The 22,628-nt window shown below is 40.4% G+C and overlaps 1 protein-coding gene across 1 annotated transcript; it reads left to right on the forward strand.

The window, feature by feature from the left end:
- The first annotated feature begins 622 nt into the window (after nucleotides 1–622).
- Nucleotides 623–4,808, forward strand: LOC129899897 (uncharacterized). Its single transcript, XM_055974897.1, has 2 exons — nucleotides 623–1,074; nucleotides 4,733–4,808. The coding sequence occupies exons 1-2, from the start codon at nucleotides 623–625 to the stop codon at nucleotides 4,806–4,808; spliced, it is 528 nt and encodes a 175-aa protein (XP_055830872.1).
- The last annotated feature ends 17,820 nt before the right edge of the window (nucleotides 4,809–22,628 follow it).

The raw sequence follows: 22,628 nt of genomic DNA on the forward strand, positions 1-22,628 counted from the left end.
GTAGCTAACTAAAATAACAAGGCATCATTCCTCCTCCTCCTCCTCAAGTGCTTACTTTGGCTTTCAGGATTCGAGACATCAAGTGGATGAATCCACCTAAGTTCGAGGGTTCTAAAGTAGATGAGGACCCTACGGATTCATTGAGGAGGTATACCAAATTTTTGTTTCTGTGTGAGTAATAGGTTTTTGAGAAAGGTAAACATATGGGGATGATAGAATAGGAAAAATTTGAGGGATCCTTCCTAGACCGCTTATTTTCCTTGGAGCTAATGGAGGCAAAGATGCAAGAGCTCATAAACCTTCACCAATGGAGCATGAGTATGAGGGAATATGTCCTCAAGCTCACTAAATTTTCTAAATATGCTTCTTTCATGGTCTCCGATCCAAGGCCAAGGATGAACAAGTTCATTTCTGGCATTTCTAGTTTGGTGTCAAAAGAGTGCAAGATGGCCATGTTGGTCAAAGTGATGGACATCTCGTGACTTATGACATATTCAGAACAAATCGAGGATGAAAAGTTGATGGAGAGATCAAGAGGGTTCAAGAAGGCTAGAGTTGATGGTGGAGAGTACAATTCTCAAAGTTCCGATTATGGTGGTAGTGTAAAGGGCCAAAGTGGGAAATGATTTGCTGGAAAAGGCCCATTAATACTCCTTATCAAAGGTTCAACAAAGATAAGAGTGCTAACCTTATGGTCCCAAGAGAGAATGTTGGTGCTCGAACTTTCCCTATTTGCATGAAGTGCGGAAGGACTCATAAAGAGGAATGCTTAGTCAGCTCCAATACATGCTTCAAGTGTGGCAAGACGGGTCACCATGCTAGAGATTGTAGAGGTAGTGGTGTGGGTAGGCCTCAAGGACAAATTGCTTATGGTCAACAAACTCAAGGAGGTGGCCAACCCACCAACTACTTTTATGCTTTGCATGGGAGACAAGAGGTTGAGGAAGCACCCAATGTTGTTATCAGTATTTTAAAGGTCTTTGCCTTTGATGTGTATGCACCATTAGATCTGGGTACAAATTTTTCATTTGTTACTACATTCCTAGATAATAGGTTTGATGTGTTACCCGAAATGTTAGTCGAGCCTTTTTTGGTGTCGACCCCTATTAGTGAGTCGGTTGTTGCTATAAAGGTCTATACTAGTTGTCTTATGCCTATCTTGCATAATGATCTCATAGAGCTTGATATGGTAGATTTTTACATTATTCTTAGGATGGATTGGTTACATGCATCTTATGCCTCTATATATTGTAGGACTCATAGAGTCAAGTTTTAATTCCCAAATGAGTCTATTCTTGAATAGAAGGGTCATGATTTGGTAGTGAAGGGTAGGTTCATTTTTTGTTTTAAAGTTTGAAAGTTGATCTCTAAGGGTTGCATCTACCACATTGTGAGAGTTAGGGATGTCGACACCGAAAGTCTATTTATTGAGTCGGTTCCCATAGTCAATGAGTTTCGCAATGTCTTTCTTGATGATCTTCCCGGTGTCCCTCCAAAAGAAAATTTGTTTTTAGTATCGATCATCTCCTTGATACCCAACCTATCTCTATACCTCCCCTATCGAATGGCCCCGACAGAATTAAAGAAGTTGAAAGGACAATTAAAGGACCTGTTGGAGAAAGGTTTTATAATGCCAAGTATCTCATCATGGGGTGCTCCCGTATTGTTTGTAAGGAAGAAGGATGGGTCACTTCGAATATGCATAGACTATCGGCAATTAACCAAGGTTACCATTACGAACAAGTACCCAATCCCTAGGATAAGTGATTTGTTTGATCAATTGCAAGGGGCAGGTCATTTCTCTAAGATTGATCTTCGGTCCAATTATTATCAACTAAGGGTGAGGGAGTGTGACATTCCTAAGATGAAATTTCGAATGAGGTATGGTCACTTCGAGTTTGTAGCGATATCATTTGGGTTAAGGAATGTATCAGTGGTGTTCATGGACTTAATGAATAGGCTGTTCAAATCCTACCTTGATATTTTTGTGGTGGTCTAGATTGATGACATCTTGATTTACTCTCACGGTGAGGAAGAGCATAGGGATCACTTGAGTGCTGTGCTTCAAACCTTGAGGAATAGGCAATTGTTTGCAAAATTTAGTAAGTGTGAATTTTGGTTGAAAGAGTTGACTTTCCTTCATCACATAGTGTCCGGTGAGGGGGTCAAGGTTGATCCTAAGAAAATGAAGGAGGTCACAATTGGCCTGGACCATTGTCTCCTTCAGACATTAGGAGCTTCTTGGGTATAGCCGGGTATTATAGAAGGTTTGTTGAAGGGTTATCTTCCATCTCATCTCCTATGATACAGTTGCCTCAAAAGAAGGCAAAGTTCATATGGACAGATGGGTGTTAAAAGAGTTTCCAAACTTTGAAAGATCGATTTACCTCCTCTCCTATTTTGACTCTATCAGAAGGTTTAAAAGGGTTTGTGGTGTATTGTGATACTTTAAAGATTGGTTTGGATTGCGTATTGATGTAAAACGATAAGGTTATAGCCTATTCTTCTAGACAATTAAAATTACATGAGCGTAACTACCCTACCCGTGATCTTGAGTTAGCGGCCATTGTATTTTTTCTAAAGATTTGTCGGCGTTATCTCTATGGGTTACATGTGGATGTGTTCACTAATTAAAAGAGTCTCCGATATGTGTTCACTCAAAATGACCTTAATCTAAGGAAAAAGATATATCTTGAACTTCTCAAGGACCATGACATGAGTGTGCATTACTATCCGAGTAAGGACAATGTTGTTGCCGATGCATTAGTAGAGTGTCTATGAGGAGTGTGGCTCATGTTGATGAAGGTAAGAGAGAGTTGGTAAAGGAGGTTCACCGGTTGGCTAGGTTAGGAGTAAAGTTGAGTGGTTCCGATGATGGTGGTAGGTTTGTTCATAACGGGTCCAAATTATCTTTGGTGGTTGATATTAAGTCATAAAAAGACCTTGAACCAACATTAATAGAGTAATGAGGTTAGTAAAATAAAAAAAAGTAGAGGTCTTTTCACAAGGAGAGATGGGGTACTTCACTACCATGAACGGTTATGTGTTCTAGATGTGGATGGTCTAAGGAGATTGATCTTGAAGAAGGCCCATAATTCTTCATACTCTATTCATCCCAGTTTGACTAAAATGTACTGAGACTTATAAGAGATTTATTGGTGGGGTGGCATGAAGAAGGACATAGACAGTATCATGGATGAATGTACGAATTGCCAATAAGTTAATGTCGAACATCAAAGGCCGGGTGGCCTGGCTCAAGACATTGAAATTCCTATATGGAAGTGGAAAGATATGCATATGGATTTTGTAGTGGATTTACCTCGTATTGGGAAACATCATGACTCAATTTGGGTGATTGTTGATAGAATGAAAAAGTTGGCTCACTTTCTACCAGTCAAGACCTCCTATAGCACTGAAGATTATGCTAAGTTGTATATTAGGGAATTGGTGAGGTTGTATCGTGTGCCTTTATCAATTATTTGGAATTGTGGTCCCCAATTCACTTCTCATTTTTTGGAGATCATTTCAAAGGGGTCTTGGTACTAAAGTGAAGCTAAGTACCATATTTTATCCTCAAATCGATGGGCAAGCCAAACGGACAATTCAAACACCAGAGGATATGTTAATGGCTTGCGTGTTGGAGTTCAAAGAGAGTTGGGATGATCATCAAAAGTCCTATTCTGATATTAGAAGAAGTGATCTTGAGTTTAGTGTGGATGATTGGGTATACTTGAAGGTTTCACCTATGAAGGGTGTAGTTCGGTTTGGTAAAATGGGATTATAGAATCTTGAGACATATTTGAAAGGTTGCTTATGAGTTGGAATTGCCTTTGGAAATGGCTATGGTTCATCCGGTATTCTATGTGTCTATGTTAAGAAAATGTGTAGGTGATCCTAGTTCTACTGTTCCATTGGAAGTAGTAAATACCGAAGAAAACTTGACCTATGAAGAGGTCCCAGTTGAAATTTTGGACCAACAAGTTAAGAGATAGAGGAACAAGGAAGTTACATCCGTCAAAGTCCTTTGGAGGAATCAAAAAGTGGAAAGTGCTACATGGGAAGTGGAAGCAAATATGATGAAGCAATACCCTCATCTCTTCCATTCTACTCGAGCCTAAGGTAGTAAGTTATTCATGAATTGTTTAAGACTCCTACGTTTCAGTTTACCTAAGTCTTCATATGCATGCATGTTAATGAAGTTGAATTTTAAATTCATATTTTATGCTAAGCTTAAAGATCTCATGTTCTATGCATTTTAAGTGTCATTGTATTGATATTGGGTTGCTAGTCCTCATACCGAGTCATTTTCTATGCTAATAATTCTTATTCGATGACAATTGTTCCCAAGAGGGAGATATTGTAAGACCAAAAAAATTTGGAAAGTCGTAAATCGAGGGACAAAGGATGAAATCTCAAAAATATGTAGAAAACCTAACACCAGGTGATGACCACAGAAGGCCATCACGGTCCGTGGTCCATACCACGCCTCGTGGTGAGCCACCGTGGAGGAGGTTCTAAACCCAACCCTACAGGGAAGTAACAACGGCGAGGGACAATATATCGTCGTGAGCACCAGAGACTATGGTGATCACCATAAACCGTAGTGCCTTCTTTGATGACCCCTCTCCTAAGGCCTCTGAAAACATTTTCAAGGCAAGGACCATGAGCGACCACTATAGGATGTGTAGCTCTTGACAGACTGTGGTGTATTTTGTGGTGGTCATAACTGCAGGTCCTGCACCACAACCATGGTTCATGGAACATGGTACCCTCCACAGACCGTGAAGGTCTCTGTGGAGGAAGTTTAGAGACTTTCATTGCAAACCCCAAAAATTTTCCTCCTAGTCAATCATCAAGGGACACCACCACGGGCCGTGGTGAGCACCATGGACTGTTATGTATCCTCTGTGAAACCCAGTATGGCGAGTTTTATAAGGGATATTTTTGTCTTTTTTTGTGTTTTAACAACAAAGTGAGGTCATTTTTAGGACTTAATTGACTCTATCTTAGGTCCCTAAGGTATTCCAATCCTTCATTCTCACATTTAGACTCTAACAAAATAAGTTATTTCCTCTAAAGTTCCCCCAATACTTTCAAGCAAAGTTAGAGTTTCATCTTCAAGACCTAGGGTTTCATTCAAGGTTCTTCAAGTCTCCATTATTTTCAAGCTTGCATTAGGGTTTCATTCCAAAAGATATATGGGTCTTATTCATGGGTTCTTCCACCCATGGAGCCCAAGTATTTTCTAAACCTAATAGTTTATTTTGAATGGCTAAATTCTATGAGTTTTTATATAATGATTTCAACTGCATAGATTATTGTCTATTAAAATTTTATTTACCTATATTAGCTTATATTGACTCTTGGGTTCATGAAATGGTTGATTTATCAATGGTTCTTATATGAATGCATGAAAAAGAGTTTTCAAGTGTATCGGTGGGTTGCTTTAAATATATTTTAAATTGATGCATTACTTTTCTCTCATGCCTGCTATCATAGATTTTAATTATTTGAAAGTTGAATTAATAGAACCCATCTAGTTTTACTATGTTCTCAATGAAGTTTGAATTGAAAGTTTTGACTTCAAAATGAATGTTTATGAAAGAAAATATTTATGATTAAAGGGAGTTTATGAAATGAAAGAATGATGAAAGTGATTATGAAATGATGTATTCCACTTGTGAAAGGCCAATTCTCACTTGTGTGTATCAAATGAAAGGTTTTATAAGCTATTCTACCAAATGATCTTTTGATGATCTAAATCTATGTAAATGATTATGTTGTTATGATATTTGAACTATTTTGTGAAACAGACTTAGCATTGAATGGGGCATTGAGGTGGGATTCAGTAAGGGAATCCTAGTAGCAACCCCTTATCTCATTAACTATATTCCAACATAGGAGCCCCTGTAGACTTAGGCGTCACGACCCAACCCCGTTGTTACACCCCGTAGTTTGGTACCTTGGAACGCTTCTTAAGTTTCTTAAGTTTCTGGGAAGGCTCTTAAGTTTCTTAGAAGTCGTCATGTGAGTCGGATAATCTATAATATTATCAAATAATCCTAAGTAAAGGAGAAGGAGATACTCCATAAGAGAGAAGATTGGAAATAAGGTTACAAGAATCCGAAAGAAGTTGGAGGCTAAGTAGTGAGTCGTAGGACTCGACGTACTTGTGAAAGCTATTATTTGGGACATTTTGCATACTAAGCTACTTGAGTACACATCGAGCTTAAGTAGAAAGGAACACATAGGCTCTTAAAGTGAGATGAGATTACGAAACTATGGAAGAGAGATAAGGAGACGACGCACCTACTTGAACCAAGTAGGTGATGCACCTACTTGAAGCAATTAGGTGACTCACCTACTTGGGGTGGACCCCATGCTTTGGATTGGCCGCATGATTGAGGTGGCGCCCTAGGGGGCTGCGATGTGTCACCCCTAGGGCCTGCCATGTGTCACCTCCTAAGAAGGTATATATATATATGTATTACATGCTGTACATAGTTCATTCTTCAGCATTTAGAACAAAATAAAAGAAGGAAAACCCTAAGAGACTAAGAGAGAACGGTGACGGCTTTGGCCAAAGTGAAAGGTAAGCTCCGATTTCGTTCTCTAAATTAATTATTTAAGGTATCCCTCGTTTAGATGAAGGTGTTTAACAACTTAAATTAATTAATTGGGGAAGAAATATAAGGCTGCAAACATCCACCGAAGTTCAGCCGCAACAAGAGCTTCCAACGCCAATTTTTAGCAAGTTTAGGAAGTCGTTCGTTAAGGTATGGTGTGGTTCTGTTCTCCCACGTATTGGTAAGGGTTTGGAAATTTTATGAGGGTGTTAATAACATAAAGTTATGGTTTGTAGCAGCACCAAAAATATACAAACAGTCCACTACTTTTCAGTACTCTAAGGAACTTCCGAGGCTAGGTTTTGGCTAGTTTTCGCCAATTTTGGGGAAGGTAAGATCTTTCCTTTCAATTTAAAGTTTATGGTATTATCATAGGGTGTGTTATACATATTTTTATGCTGCTGGAAGTGTAAGAACTTCATATTAGTGCTGGACGTTTAAAACAAACTAAATTGGAGTCGCTATAGTTGAATTGTAGTCGAAGCAAGGTATTGTGCCTATGGTGTGGTTCTACAGGTTGTGGTGTTGTGTTTCAGGGCCTAAAATTATACTAAAAGGGGTGTGGGAGATTCTGTTTGTAGCCACCCGACCCCCGTTTCGTATAGTTAAAGGTTTTGTAAAATGGAAACTAGAAACCCTATTTTGGTATCGTGGTTTCGAGCGAGTCATCTGCAGTTTGTGTTGTATTATGTTGGTGCGAACTGCTTATACATGTGCTTCAGGTTGTTGTTGTTGGTTTTCTTTAGTTATTAGGAGTGTAATTGGAAATTAGGATAGGGCAAATTATAGGGGAGGTGCTTCCCGATTTCCGTTAACGCCTTAACTAGTTAGGGAACTAGTCGAGAAGGCGAGCGAGGAAATGAATGTTGTGAATACTCGTAGGTAATATAAGATGCTGGAAAAGTATATGGTGGTTGATATTTGTATTGATTCCATGTTAAATAGGTTTGGAGGACGACGACGTGAACGCGATTAATAGAAGTACGTAAAAGGTATGTGAAGCTTTCTTTTGGCATAAGTATGTAAAGCTATTCTTCTCTTTTTTTTGGCATGTCTTAGACGTTAGTAATGAATGATATGTATTTGAGCTTGGGGTAATTCCATTCATAAATTCCAAGAATGAGCCATGAGTTTCATTGACTTCGTGATATTAGAACTTCTGTAGTAATTGAGTTGTTGCCTTTTAGGGATTCTATATGACAAAAGGTGGTATGTGTAAAGCCTGTCTCTTCTCCCCTTTGGAATGTCTTAAATGTAAGTGAATTGAGGTATGATATGAGTGTAAAGGAAGCTCCAATTGTAAGTACTGATTATAACCTATGACTCGAGTTCACTCCTAAATGCTAAGGGTCTTGAAGTAGTTAAACTACGACCCTCGAACCTTCTATAGGCTGAATAGTGATTGGGTGTGTAAATTCCTAAATCTGGGGTTTCTTAGGCATATTTATGATAATGGTTGAGGGATGTCTGATGTGTTACCTAGTCTTACATGCATGTATATGCATTGTTGTGTGATATATGGATCGGGTCGTCGTTCCTCGACATTATTATATGATATGTATGTATACGGATCGGGCCGTCATTCCTCGGCACTAATATATGAGATACGGATCGAGACTTCATACCTCAGCATTATCATGCGATATGTAGATCGGACCATCGTACCTCGGCATTATCATACGATATATGGATTGGGCCATCGTTCCTCGGCATTATTACATGATATATGGATTGGGCCGTCGTTCCTCGGTATGTGCTTGCTATATACATGGATAGGGTTGTACGTTACACAGTGCTAATAGCATATATATGCCTATTATGATAGATAATGTGTTTGTAACACCGAGTCCCCAAGCGAGCTGGATACGGTACGTGATAATGGTATACATGACTTTATTTTACGAGATGCAGGTACAGTACCCTATTAAATGCTATACTTGGTTTCCTGCATCCTTATTTTAGTTGTTATCTCAGTTATGTATGCCTATATACTCAGTACATGTATCGTACTGACCCCCTTTCCTCGGGGGGCTGCCTTTCATGCCTGCAGGTACAGATGTTCATTTTGGAGATCCGCCAGCTTAGGATTTCCGCTCAGCTATGTTGGAAGTGATCCACTGTTTTGGAGCCTAGCTTTTCGGTACTGGTCCTATGATGTATATATTTGTTTATATAGGGGTACGGTGGGGGCTCTGTCCTGCCATATGTTGTCGTTCCTATTCTTAGAGGTGTGTAGACATATATGTATGGGTTATTTAGGAGTTTATGTCGGTTATGCCTATGCGATATGTTATAAAAGCTATTATGTTATGGCAGCCTTGTCGGCTGGCTTTCCCTTTTAATGACATGATGCAAATGAAAGAGGCTATACGTGTATGAATATTTTATCACCCACTAGGTTCATGTGTTTGGTTCGTATATCTAGAAGGCTATATGAACATGAAAAAGGTTTAACCTATTGAAGTTTTTGTGAGAAGTATCACGTTATACATAGTCCAATTTGACTATAGTGGATAGATAGGTACACGGAAGTCCAGGTCGGACCCCAATCACGGCCCACGGGATTGGGTCGTGACACCCGTAGGCCATGACAGGTGCCCAAACTAGGCACTCACGTTTATCCCTGCTATCTGTAAGTAAATTTGTCCCTTGTTTAAGTTATAGCACATCAACAAGCAGGATAACATATAAGTCGGTGAGCCTTATCATAAGCACCACTATACATACATGCATATAGAACCCATATACAACCCACATACATGTCCACAGACCTCTATGAGTAAGAACAATAACATAAGGCGGGACAAGGACCCCATCGTACCATGAACAAATAAATATATATATTGAGGGTTAATACCAAAACTAGGCTCCGACATAATATAGCGCTTCTAAACTGCTGGGTGAAACTCCTATGCTAATGGATCCCCAAAGTGTATATTTGTACCTGTGAGCATGAATGCATCCCCCCGATGAAAGAAGGGTCAGTACGACATATGTACTGAGTATGTAAAGCATAGACATCATAAGGAGATTATAGTTGGCGTAGGGATTCAGGGGGCAAGTATAACATTTAACCATTTACCATACTCACATCATATAAAAGAAAGTTATACATATTACCATCACGTACTGTGCCCAGCCCGTTAGGGGGCTCGATGTACCATCTACATTATTTAGTCATCATAAGCCCGATCCATGTATATAGTAAGTACATGCCTTGGAACGTATGGAATGATCCGCACATTGTATAATAATACCGAGGAATGTTCGGTCCAATCCACATATCATAAAGTAATGCCAAGGAACATTCAGCCTGATCCACGTATCATATAGTAATGTCGAGGAACGTTTGGTCCGATCCATATATCATATACTGTACCCGGCCCTTTATGGGACTTGGTGTCATCATATCATCATATATCGTACCCGGCCCTTTTGTGGGACTCGGTGTCATAATCATCATATACTGTACCCAGCCCTTTATGGGACTCGGTGTCATAATAATCATATACCATACCCGTCCCTTTATCGAACTCGGTGTCATAATTATCGTATACCGTACCCGGCCCTTTATGGTACTCGGTGTCATAATCATCATATACCTTACTCGGCCCTTTATAGGACTCGTTGTCAGATGTATTACAATATACATGAATCAAGTAGTGAGTTATCATATACAATCTAAATCATTATCAGAGACTCGACAATGTAAGAAGATTAAGCTATCCTCCGAGGACCAAAATAGTAGTGTATCCATCTCGAGTGCCTTCTAAATTCTATTAGGGCCTATATCACTTAGGATCTCGGGGACCCTATACATGTACTAAAGTAATACTAACAGTTCATAGAATTAGGGATACCCATCATCACATAGTCCTTAGGAATAGGAGCTGATGCATCCAATACTTCTGAACCTGTGGAGTTCAAGGAAAGTAGTTCAACTTACTACAAGATTTTGACATTCAAAAGTGAATAAGAGATATGGATTACATTTAGGACTTAAAAGTGGAGTTACCCCAGAGCTCGTATCACATTTTACTTATAATTAGGACATGCCAAAGAAAGAGAAAGAATAAGCTTTACATATTCTCTACTTTCGCTCACAGAGTCATCATATGCATATATTGTACCCGTTCCGTCATGGCCCGGTGAATAATTATAGAATAATAGCATCATACGTATGCCAAAAGAATACCAAAAGGAAAGAAGGATAGATCTATTTACTCATGCCAAGAGAAAGAAGGTAGCTTCACATACCTCTTTATGGATTAATCGTAACCCAGCTTGCCTCGATATATCCTTAACCTATTTAACATGAAAGTAATACTAAGATTAATAACCTTTCATTTTACCATTTCCAATTCTACACCCAAGTAGTCACAGGAACCATTTTCTTATCCATTTCCCTCGACTAGATTATTACTAGTTTTAAAGTTATCGAAAATCGGGCAGCATCTCCCTTATAACTTGCCATATCCAACTGCTAATATTATAATACATATTATCAACAACAAACAGTAGTTATATATGATCGCAACTCTCTCTAACATCTCTCTAAAGAACAAAGCTCTCTACTAAGGCACTATTGTCATCAAGACGAATATGGGGTGGGAACTACCTCCGGATCTCGAAAAATTTCGTTCAAAAGATAGAAACGAAGATAACGACGACACGAATGCAACGCAAGTCGTAGCATCGGAAAATTCCACCCGTAGCCCCTCCAAAGTGCAAAATCAGTCGGCGATCACTGTAGCACTGTCGGAGGAGCAAATTGCCTGGGTTCATCGGATCAATGATTTGGAGAAAGCTGGGATGATTCGAATCGAACAAAAAATTGGGGAATCATCAGCATTGCAAGAACTACACAATATGCAAAAATCAGATCATTTGAACCATCCAATGTCGAGATATTCACTGGCGGCTGATGGAGGAGTCGCGACTGGTCCGCCGCCGGTGCGAGCAAGTTCCGGCGACATTCGAAGGGCGCTCAACCCAGGGGTTTGTTCCCCATATCCAAGAGCCTCCCCTCACCAAGTATCAGACCAAATGGCCGGAGAAATAGTGAAGGAGCAAGTCGCCGGAGAAGCTGCCGGAGCTCCGGCAACTTTTTCAGTCGAAAACCAATGCCAACATGGGCGCTCCAATGCACTGATCAATCCTCACCAGGTAAGAACTCTCGAATCTTCACACACCAATTCGAATTTCCAAAAAGCTGCTACTGGTTCAAAAAATGAAGAACAATTGGAAAACCAAATTCGAGCTTCCAATTCAGGTAATTCAATCAGTTTTGGTTTATTTGATATGCAAAATATGATTCCTCATCCCCCAAACACTATAGAAGAAATTCAATGCCCTTCGATTAGCACAATTATTCATAGGCAGCAGAGCTACTGTCCAAGTGGGCTCGCCGGAGCTCCGGCGACCCAATCAGTGCAAAACCAACGCCAAAATCTTCCCAAGAGTGTTGTGCAGACATCTAGTAAAGGTACATACTTCGAATCATCACCTACAAGTCAAAATTCAAAAAGTCGTCAAGACGCTCCTCAAGGTGATGTGCCCAGTTCTGCTGCAATTCAAGCTGAAATGAATACACTGTCTCTTAATCGATGTTTGCAACCTGAGCAAATCAATCAACCAAATGATGATATGCACCTAATTGATAATGCAAAGTTGATGAATCAATGTTCCAAGATTGATAGAAATACTTCAGGAGCTCCACAACAATGTAACAGTATGAATCCTGCAGAACCACAAGGTAAGTTTTCTGAACCCTTAAACCAATCTTCATTACCTCATACTAATTATGCTAACCTTGATGATCAAATACATGCTAAGACTGCTGAATCACTTCTTGTTAATCCTAATGGTAAAAATGTTGAAACTGGTAATGTCCATGGCATGCTGAAATCCATTGGAACTCACTTGCAATCCAATGCAAATGAGAACCATGGTGCTGTGATAAAACCTTCAATGCAGGGGATGGAATGTCATCCTAGAAATGGTGCTGGCAATATCCTTAATGCAACTAAGCAAAAAGAACCTGTTGTAGCAAATGTTATGCAGAACAAAGGCACCAACATTCCCAAAACAAATACCAACCTGACAACAGCCCCTACAAGGAACTCTCTAAACCAGCAAAATTTCCCCAAAATATCTAGTAATTTTGATAGGACTAATCAAAATCACCAAGCTCCTAAGTTAGTGTACAACCAACCCCAACCAAAGGAACACAACCTAGCTGCCAACCATCAACAAACAGGTGGTCACACCAACCAAAATGCTCAGAAGCCTCAGTTCCCTAGTAGAAAAGAACAGGTACCTCAGCCTGCCCCTTATATTGTAACTCAAACCTTTGCTGCTAAATTGAGAATCAATCAAGCAAGAAATGAGACCCCTGTAGAATTATCTACACCTATATACACCACTAGACAAGGTCTTCCTGCAGTGCTATATGACAACAATGATTTTATGGTCAAATTAGCTGAAAAATGTAAATTTACTCCAGTGGGTAAATTCTCCAATACTATGCCTAAAATAGAGCTTATCAGGAAAAGCTTCATCCTCCAAACTCAACTTGTAGGAGGAGTTAAGATTGCCCACTTTAATGCTAGGCATGTGTACATAGACCTGGATAATGAAATGGACTACACCACAGTGTGGACCAAACAGAGAATGCTAATTGAGGGACAAAGTATGAGAATACAGACCTGGACACCAACATTCAGGCCTGAGGAAGAGACTCCTATTGTGCCAATTTGGGTGGCCCTTCCTGAGCTCCCCTGGCATTGCTACACTAAGGAGTTTGTGACTACTTTGCTTGCTCCTGTTGGCAAAGTATTATTCATGGATGCAGCATCCATTCAGAAGACTAGAGGGAGAACTGCCAAGGTGAGAGTTTAGGTTGACCTCACTAAGGAGAGACCCTCTCATGTGTGGCTTGGCCATGATAAAAAGGATCCCAACATAGGAAGATGGCAAATTCTCCAATATGAGAATGTCCCAGAATACTGTATGTACTGTAAACACCAGGGATATAGGCAGCATGCTTGTAATATTAAGAGGAGGGATGATGAACAACAGAGAAGAAAGGATGAAGAAGCTGCTAAAAAGAGCAAGACCAGGGAGAACAGAAATGGAAATGACCAAGAGGACCCACAAACTTCTGGTGTGCAGAAAAGGAACTACACCTCACCAACTGAAGTTCCAACCCAAACATAGACCATGAATGATAATACAAATGAGAATGAATGGCAAATTCAGAAGAAGAAACAACACAAGGGACAAAGCCATCATCAACAAAACAATGTGAATAGGCCTATTCCACCACAGAACTACAGCAACAAAGATCAATTACAGCAGAAAAACACAAGTGCAGGTAAGTCTCCTAATCCTATTTCCAATTCCAATATTTATGTTGATCTTGTTACACAAGATCACACCACTAACCAAGATGCAGGGGAACCAGTAAACACAAGGAACTCCAAGAAAAGGAGTTTACCAACATGGCAAGAAAAAACCAAAGAACAAAGACATGAGATTACCTCAGTGTCCCCACAGACCCCAATTCCTCATATAGACTGCACAGGTACTGCCTCACCAGGTGATAATTATGTAAACACACAAGCAAGAAGTGCAGGTATTGACTTGATACTCCCAATACCCCAGAATCCCCCAAAATATAATAATACTACTGCTGCTGACATAGTAGTTGCTGGAGGAATGGCTGGAGGAGTACAGGAGAACCTCACTAACTTGCAGGAAGGGGCAACCAAAGGGGGTGGGAGACTGTCTCATGTTTTGCATGAGAACCCAAGCACTGACCCTAGGTGTGACTATAGAGCTCCTGCTACCCCAGTACAACAATCTCAGCACAGCAGTCCTCCTTTCACAAACACTCAAACAGATGATCAGAATGCTAACAAGGATCACATTGGTACTGATGCAATCCAATTGCCAACACTCAAAGGCTCTATGGCCAAAGATATGGGGGCAGTAGCAAGTACAAGTATCACAGGTTTTGATGGAAAAAAGCATAACATGAGCAAGAAGAGAAGGGATGCAATTAAAAAAAGAACTGTTGAAAAAGACTCTTCTGTCAAGGAACAAATATCCCATTATATCCTCACAACTACCCCCCATTCAGTAAGGCCTATTCCTGAGACAACTACTGAACATCTTCAGCCCAACTTCAACACTGAGGTTGATAAATATGCAGTGTGTGTATCTAAGAATGAAGAGGACAGTGACTATCAACCAATGACTGACTCTGACTCTGAGGATGCTGTGAGTGAACAATTGATTAAGGCTTTCAGCCCATCCAGGGACAAGGTGTATGAGGATGAGGTCCAACTGGTTGCTAAGTCCCAGGGATCATCTGATGAACATAGGGTCACTCATTCTGAAGATGTGGAAGACCATGACCATGGGGAAGAGGCACAAAAAGAAGATCACCTGGAGGCATTCAGATCTACAATGACAGCTGTATTGCAGAAGGAAAGTCAGCAAGACAAGGAAAAGAAGGAGCCACTCTCTAAAAGTAAGCAGACAAAGAAGAAGACTAAACAAAGTATCATCAGCAGTTTTGCTAATGTTGTTGTCAACAGCAACATCAACACTAGGTCCAAAACTCAAAAACCCTGATGATTAGTACAATCTGCTGGAATGCAAGGAGTATTGATACTCAGGGGACCCTTGATAGGTTACAAAGGTTGAAAGACTTTCATAAGCTGTCTATCATAGCAGTGCTGGAACCTTTTTCCAACAAATCTCAAATTCAGTTCCACAAAATTCAGCTAAGTATGGATAATGTTATGTCCAACTCCAATAGCAAAATCTGGTTATTCTGGAACAAAGACATTGCCTGCAACATTTTGGACCAGGATGAGCAGCAGATCACTTGTGAGATCAATCATGTGGCTTGTCCTAATAGCTACCTCATTACCTTTGTCTATGCAAAGTGCAAGGATTACATGAGAAGAGACTTATGGGACAAGATGTTGCAGTTCTCCAGTAAGGAGAAGCCTTGGTGCACCATTGGAGACTTCAATGTTATTACAGATGTTGAAGAAAAGATGGGGGGCCAGCCATATAATATGAACAAGAGCTTTGAGTTTATTAGTGTGATAGAAGCATGTGGACTCACTGATCTGGGGTTCTGTGGGCAGAAGTTCACCTGGTGCAATAATAGGGACAAAGATGCTAGAATTTGGAAAAGACTTGACAGGGCCATGGTTAATGACTCTTGGTTAGAAGTCATTCCTGTAACAACTGTCAGTCACTTAGCCTCCACAGGATCTGACCATTGCCCTCTATTGATGGAAAGCAGGGCAAAACAAGGTAATGTTATCAAGTATTTCAAATTTCTAAACTGCTGGACAGACAATGACAATTTCCTTAGCACTGTAAAAGCATGTTGGGATAATCCTGTGGAAGGAAATCCAATGAGAACCTTCCAACAAAAGCTGAAAAGAGTTTCTAATACTCTTAGTAAGTGGTCAAGAAATGAGTTTGGGGACATCTTTGCTTCAGTAAAAGAATATGAAGAGCAGGTGAGACAAGCTGAAGAGAAAATAATCAGTGACAATACTGAAGAGAACAGGTCCAAGCTACATCAGATCAATGCTCAGTACATCAGATATCTGAAGATGGAGAAGGCTATCTTAAAGCAGAAAAGTCAACTTCATTGGTTCAAAGATGGAGATGCCAATACCAGCTATTTTCATGCTATTATCAGAGGAAGAAGAAGAAGGTTATTCATCCATCAGATTAGTGATGAACAAGGCAATACTATTCAAGGTGAAGACAATATTGCAAGAGCTGCCACAGCACACTTTGAAAAAATATTCACTGGAGAAGAGAGACTGATCAGGGAAGATGTTCTTAAGTGCATTCCAAGGATGGTTACAGAGAAGCAGAATGAGAACCTGCAAGCCTTACCTACTATGGATGAGCTAAAGAAAGTTGTATTTTCTATGAGCCCTACATCAGCTGCTGGACCAGATGGAATGAATGGGAAATTCTTTCATTCATGCTGGGATATCATCTGTGAAGACCTACTGAGATTAGTCCAGTATTTCTTCAATGGACATGGTATTCCCAAGTTTATTTCTCATGCATGCTTAGCTCTACTTCCTAAGAATGAGCATCCCAACAGCCTATCAGAATACAGGCCTATTTCTCTCAGCAACTTCACTAACAAGATCATTTCTAAGTTGATAAGCATCAGAATTGCTCCTATATTGCCTCAGCTAATCTCAGATAACCAATCTGGATTTGTTAAAGGTAGGAGTATTGCTGAGAACATAATGTTAGCTCAAGAAATCATCCACAATATTAAGAGACCAAAGGCTGGGGATAATGTGGTGATAAAGATGGATATGGCCAAGGCCTATGATAGGGTCTCTTGGTCATTCATTTGTATGGTCATGAGGAAAATGGGGTTTGGAGAAGTGTTGATTGATATGGTTTGGACGATTATGTCAAACAATTGGTACTCAGTCATCATTAATGGTGCAAGGCATGGCTTCTTCCACTCTACAAGAGGACTCAAGCAAGGAGACCCCCTATCCCCTACCTTATTCATCATTGGAGCTGAAGTTCTGTCTAGGCTTCTCAACAATCTTCATCACCATCATTTATACACAGGATTCCAGATGGAAAGAAGAGGTCCTCAAGTAAATCACTTGAGCTTTGCAGATGATGTGATCATTTTCACATCTACCAGCAACTTCTCACTTACACTGATTACCAAAACTCTTAAACTGTATGAAGCTATTTCAGGACAACTTATCAATAAAGATAAGAGTCAAACCATGATGCCACTGAATACTCCCTCTGGTGTGGTGGATAGGGTCAGCATGATCACAGGATACAAATGCACTCATGGCCCAATCACTTACCTAGGCTGCCCCCTATATATAGGAAGACAAAGGATCATATACTTCTCTAGTATGGTTTCTAAGGTTCTAAGCAGGATTAGGGGATGGCAGACTAAAATGTTAAGTTATGGAGGTAGAGTCACCTTAGTGAAATCAGTGCTGCAATCCATTCCTATACACCTGCTGTCAGCTATCAGTCCTACCAAAACCACCATGAATCAGATCAGAAGACTAATTGCTGACTTCTTTTGGGGATGGGATACTGAAAGAAGAAAATATCACTGGGCCTCTTGGGATACTCTCAGTTATCCTTATGAGGAGGGTGGTATAGGTGTTAAAAAACTAGAGGATGTGTGCTTATCCTTCCAATACAAACAATGGTGGACTTTCAGATCAAAGAAGACACTATGGGGGGAATTCCTTAAAGCAAAATACTGCCAAAGGGCTCATCCAGTCATTAAAAAGTGGAACACAGGACAGTCCCTAATGTGGAAGCATATGATGAGCAACAAAAAGGATATAGAACCTCATATACAGTGGTGGATTAAGTCTGGAACAAGCAGCTTTTGGTGGCATGATTGGCTAGGGGTAGGTCCCTTAGCTTACCACAATGAAAGTCTCCCCAGATTGAATAACTCTATTGTATCAGAATTCATGGAAAATGGAGGATGGAATGAAGAGAAAGTAAGAAAACATGCACCCCCTCAGCTGGTGCACAGAATTCTCAGCACTCCCATCAGCTACAATCCAAATATGCAGGATCAAGCTTACTGGAAGCCTAACTTTCATGGTAATTTCACTTGTTCATCAGCCTGGGAGTTGGTAAGGAAGAAAAAGACAAGATCAACCACTAACAGCAACATATGGCACAATAGTATTCCTTTCAAGGCCTCTTTTCTGCTTTGGAGAGCTTTCAGACTTAAACTCCCCACAAATGACAGAATAGTAGCATTTGGACAGGATCCTGCAGCATGCTCCTGTTGTTATAGAGCAGGTCTTGATGATATAGAGCATATCTTTGTATCAGGTTACTTTGCACAACACATATGGAAGCACTTCTCAGGGTACTGGGGTCTGCAACACAGCAACATTCCTCTAAAAAACCTATTGATGAGGTGGTGGCTAATCAAAACTAACAATGAGCTATATAAGTTAGTAATGCAGGCCACCCCCATTTTTGTGTGTTGGAATCTATGGAAGAATAGATGTGCATGCAAGTATAGAGGCAAGAAGTCTAATGCAACTATAGTAATATTCTCAATATCCAAAGATCTATATATGCTTATCTCCACTGTGTATCCATATATTGATTTGCCAAGTAATTGGGCAGATTTGGTTACCATGGTTGAAAAAAGCCAACATGAGTTGAGAATAACCAAAGTATGCTGGACTAAACCACAGCCTACAATGATCAAGCTCAACACAGATGGGAGTGCCCTTAACAATCCAGGGAAGATAGGGGTAGGGGGCATTCTAAGGGACCATCATGGAGTGTTAATATATGCTTTTGCATCTCCACTAGGCTGTGGTTCTAATAACCAAGCTAAAGTGCAGGCAACAATTATTGGTATTCAGTGGTGCCTACAACATGGATACAGCAGGGTAGCCCTTGAAGTTGATTCTGAACTTCTAATCAAGTGGCTCAAACAAGAGGCTAAACCTCCATGGAACATTATTGCTTATACTACTGAACTGCAGGTATTGGTTAGCAAACTGGAGAATTTCCAGTTCAAGCATATCTTTAGGAAAGCTAATTACACTGCAGATTCACTCTCAAAGGAAAGCCACATGAAAAGCTATACACAACACTACTACAGCTTTCAGCAGCTTCCAAGAGAGACCAAGGGACACTACAAAATGGACAAAGCTGGCATGGCTAGCTTCAGGAGAACTAAGATGAAGAAGATCAATCAACTACATTGAAGGAACTTCTTCATACCTTGAAATTTTGGCTGATTTTAATAATGATAATCAGGACCATTGAAAAAGGGAGTCTCCCTAATTTACTGCTTTTATAGGATAATCTCCTTACCATTAGATTTAGGATTTAGAGTACCTATCTCCTCTTTTCTTTTCCACTTGCATATGCAGGTAGTTACAGGTCTGGAAAATTTCAAGGTGAGCAGCAGTAGCAGGATGCAACAAACTACAAGTGGAAGTTTGCCTAAACCAACTGTTGCAACTCCTCTTGGGATGGCTGCTAAAGGATGCAATAACACAGGATCATGCATTGGGAGCCCTTTGTACTGCAACTTCAGCTTGCCTCTTACCTTTATCAACAACAACATCCTCCAGCAACAAATTCACATACCTGCAACTCTCAGGGAACACATACAAGACAATAGTAGTAGCTATTATAACCTGCAGAATTACTTGCCTGTGTGTTTTTCTGTTTGTTGGTGCAGGGTGATTTGTACCAAGTGGACATGTCCAAACACCTCCAAACTTTGCAAGATTGCAGAAACTACTATTTTGACAAGGCCCAAGAAGTTTCAGCTCAAAAGGATAATTGGAGACACTAGGCGAGCGACCTTGAAACAACGAGCTGTCTTAAGCCTAAAGAGAGAGAAACTTGCTAGTTGGAATCTCCATCTTGGGAGTCAGGCCTTCAAAATTTGCAGGGATAAAGAAAAGGCCATATATGCAAACCTCATGAAGTTTCAGGTCAAACGGATAAGTGGAAACGTTAGTCGAGCGACTTGGAAAAAGATAGTAGCTTCCAAAGCTATTACTGAGGTCCACTCTTTATTGCTAGTCTGTGTATATTATGTTTTGCCTTGGTTGGTTTGCTGTATTATTGCAGGTGTCTGGAGTAATATATCAGCATCCTTCAACAACAAATACATAGACAAGAGCACAAAAACAACTTCCAAACACCCTGCAACCTCTATGCCTCAGCAGGGCAGCAGGTGCAGGGTAAGGAGTAACTTGTGGACCTGTCCAAAGGCTCCCAAACTTTGCAGGAATGCAACATATATTAATTTGATAAGGCCCAAGAAATTTCAGCCCAAACGGATAATTGGAGACGTTAGGCGAGCGAGCTTGAAACAATCAGCTGTCTTAACCTTAAAAAGGAAGAATTTTGCTAAATGGAAGCTCCAACTTGGGAAACAAGCCTTCCAACTTTGCATGGCTAAAGGAAAGGATATATATGCAATCTCCAGAAAGTTTCAGCTCAAACGGATAAGTGGAGACGTTAGTCGAGCGACATGGAAAATGCTAACAGGCTCTAAATTTCTCTTTGAGATCCATTCTTTTATATTAACCTTTACATGTCTTTGCTTGTCCTTGGTTATTTGCTGTGTATTTGCAGGTTGTTGGAGATATACACCAACATGCTTTAACAACAAATACATAGAGGACAACACCTGCAGCAGCTCAACACCTGCAGCAACTCAACACCTGCAACACCTGCAGCAGCTCAGCACCTGCTTGCTTTGTTGCTTGTCTTTGGTTGACATTTTTTGTTTAGAACCTCATTGGCACTGCTATGAGGGCTGCAGTAACCTGAGGCTTCTATGGAGAAGCACACTCAGCTTGCCAACCACACTCTCTATTATCATCACACCCCAGCAACAACTCCACCAACCTGCAGCACACAAGAAACATGGTTACAGCAGCTTGCAGATTTCTTTGGCTGTGTGGTTTATTGGTTTTGTTTGTCTGTGCAGGTACTCCAAGAATTTGAACCACTTCAAAACAAAGACCAACAAGCAGCCTAATTACAATGGCAGCAACAAGGAGCTGCACACAAACCTGCACCAGCCTATTCAACTCCCACAATTGCTTGCCTTCTTGTTAGTTACTAATGCAGCACAGCAGCAGCAGTATGCAGCATATGCAGCACACAATGAGCATCTACAAGTCACTAGTACCTGGTACAGCAGCATTCAGAAGTGTCTGCTTGTGAATTTTTTTGGTTTTGTTTACCTGTGTAGGTATCCCAAGGAATTGACCACCATCCAAAAGAACCTGCAGAAGCCTGTGCATCTATCCTCCTTGTTTGTCTTCTTGTCACTTGTCTTTACAGGTTCAACTTACTTCAACAAAAGAGAAACAACAACCTGGCATGCTAGGACTTCACCAAATAGTCAGACTCTCATTCATGCCAACACCCTCCCTGTAACATCTGTAACTAAGCTACAGCAGCCCCATTGCATTTGTTATGTGCAGGCACATAAAATACCTTCAAATGAGCTGCTCATCTCTCCATTGAAGGAAACAAGAAGCTGCCTACAGGTGGCAACTTTAAGTTCATTAAGTATAGGATTAATGATGAGCTTTGGTACACCAAATGAGCTCCAACAATCTGCAGTACATAAGGACCACTTACAAGTCCAAAATGCAAGCTCTAGCAACCTGCAGATTGGCAGGTTTGTCTGCTTTCATTTTAGTTGCTTGTGCAGGTATACTAAAGAACTCCTACACATGGAAGCTGCTGAACTGACATACTGCAACAACCAACAATATCAAACAACATATGGGAGACTCTCAATATTGCAAATACAGAATTTAAGGAAGCCAGCTGCAACAGAGGATTGGCACCACAGTCAGAACTGTTGGACCTGCTCTTGGAATTGTGTGTTTGCTTGTTTGTTTGCTTGTTTGTTTGTGCAGGTTGTTGGAGATACAGGCAACAGTGGAACTAAGATGGAACTCCAACAACCTCAGAGACAACATCCAAGAACCAATAACACTATCATGAGTAGCTGTAACATGTTACATCTCCATCAACTTCATATACATACTGTGGGAACACAACACCAAACAACTGCTCAACCACACACCAAACAACAATTCAACCACAGAGCTAAAGCTGAAGGTGCAGACTTGAAAGATGAAGTTCAACAGCATCAGCAACAACAGATTCTCCACAAAAACTCCAAGGCTGTTGGCTACTATAGTTCCATATACTTCCTCTCCTTTCAGCCTCCTTAGCTGGTAATCATAATACAAAGGCACACTTCACCTGGACCTACTTGGTACGACAAGACTAAAAAGAGCAAAGATGAAAAGAATTTCCCAGCCCATGCGAGATAGAAGTTTCGTATACTTGTTCTTCTTCAATGAAGCTATGTCTGGTATGTAGCATAGTTGGAATAGGACTAGTGTAGGTTACTTTCCG

The sequence above is a fragment of the Solanum dulcamara genome, chromosome 8, assembly GCF_947179165.1.
Source record: "Solanum dulcamara chromosome 8, daSolDulc1.2, whole genome shotgun sequence".
NCBI classification, from domain to species: Eukaryota; Viridiplantae; Streptophyta; class Magnoliopsida; order Solanales; family Solanaceae; genus Solanum; species Solanum dulcamara.

Coding starts and splice junctions, on each gene's coding strand:
- LOC129899897 (XM_055974897.1), top strand. CDS start 623: ATGATTTGCTGGAAAAGGCCCATTAATACTCCTTATCAAAGGTTCAAC. Junction 1,075..4,732: donor TTTGATGTGTTACCCGAAAT/GTTAGTCGAGCC, acceptor TCATAACTGCAG/GTCCTGCACCACAACCATGG.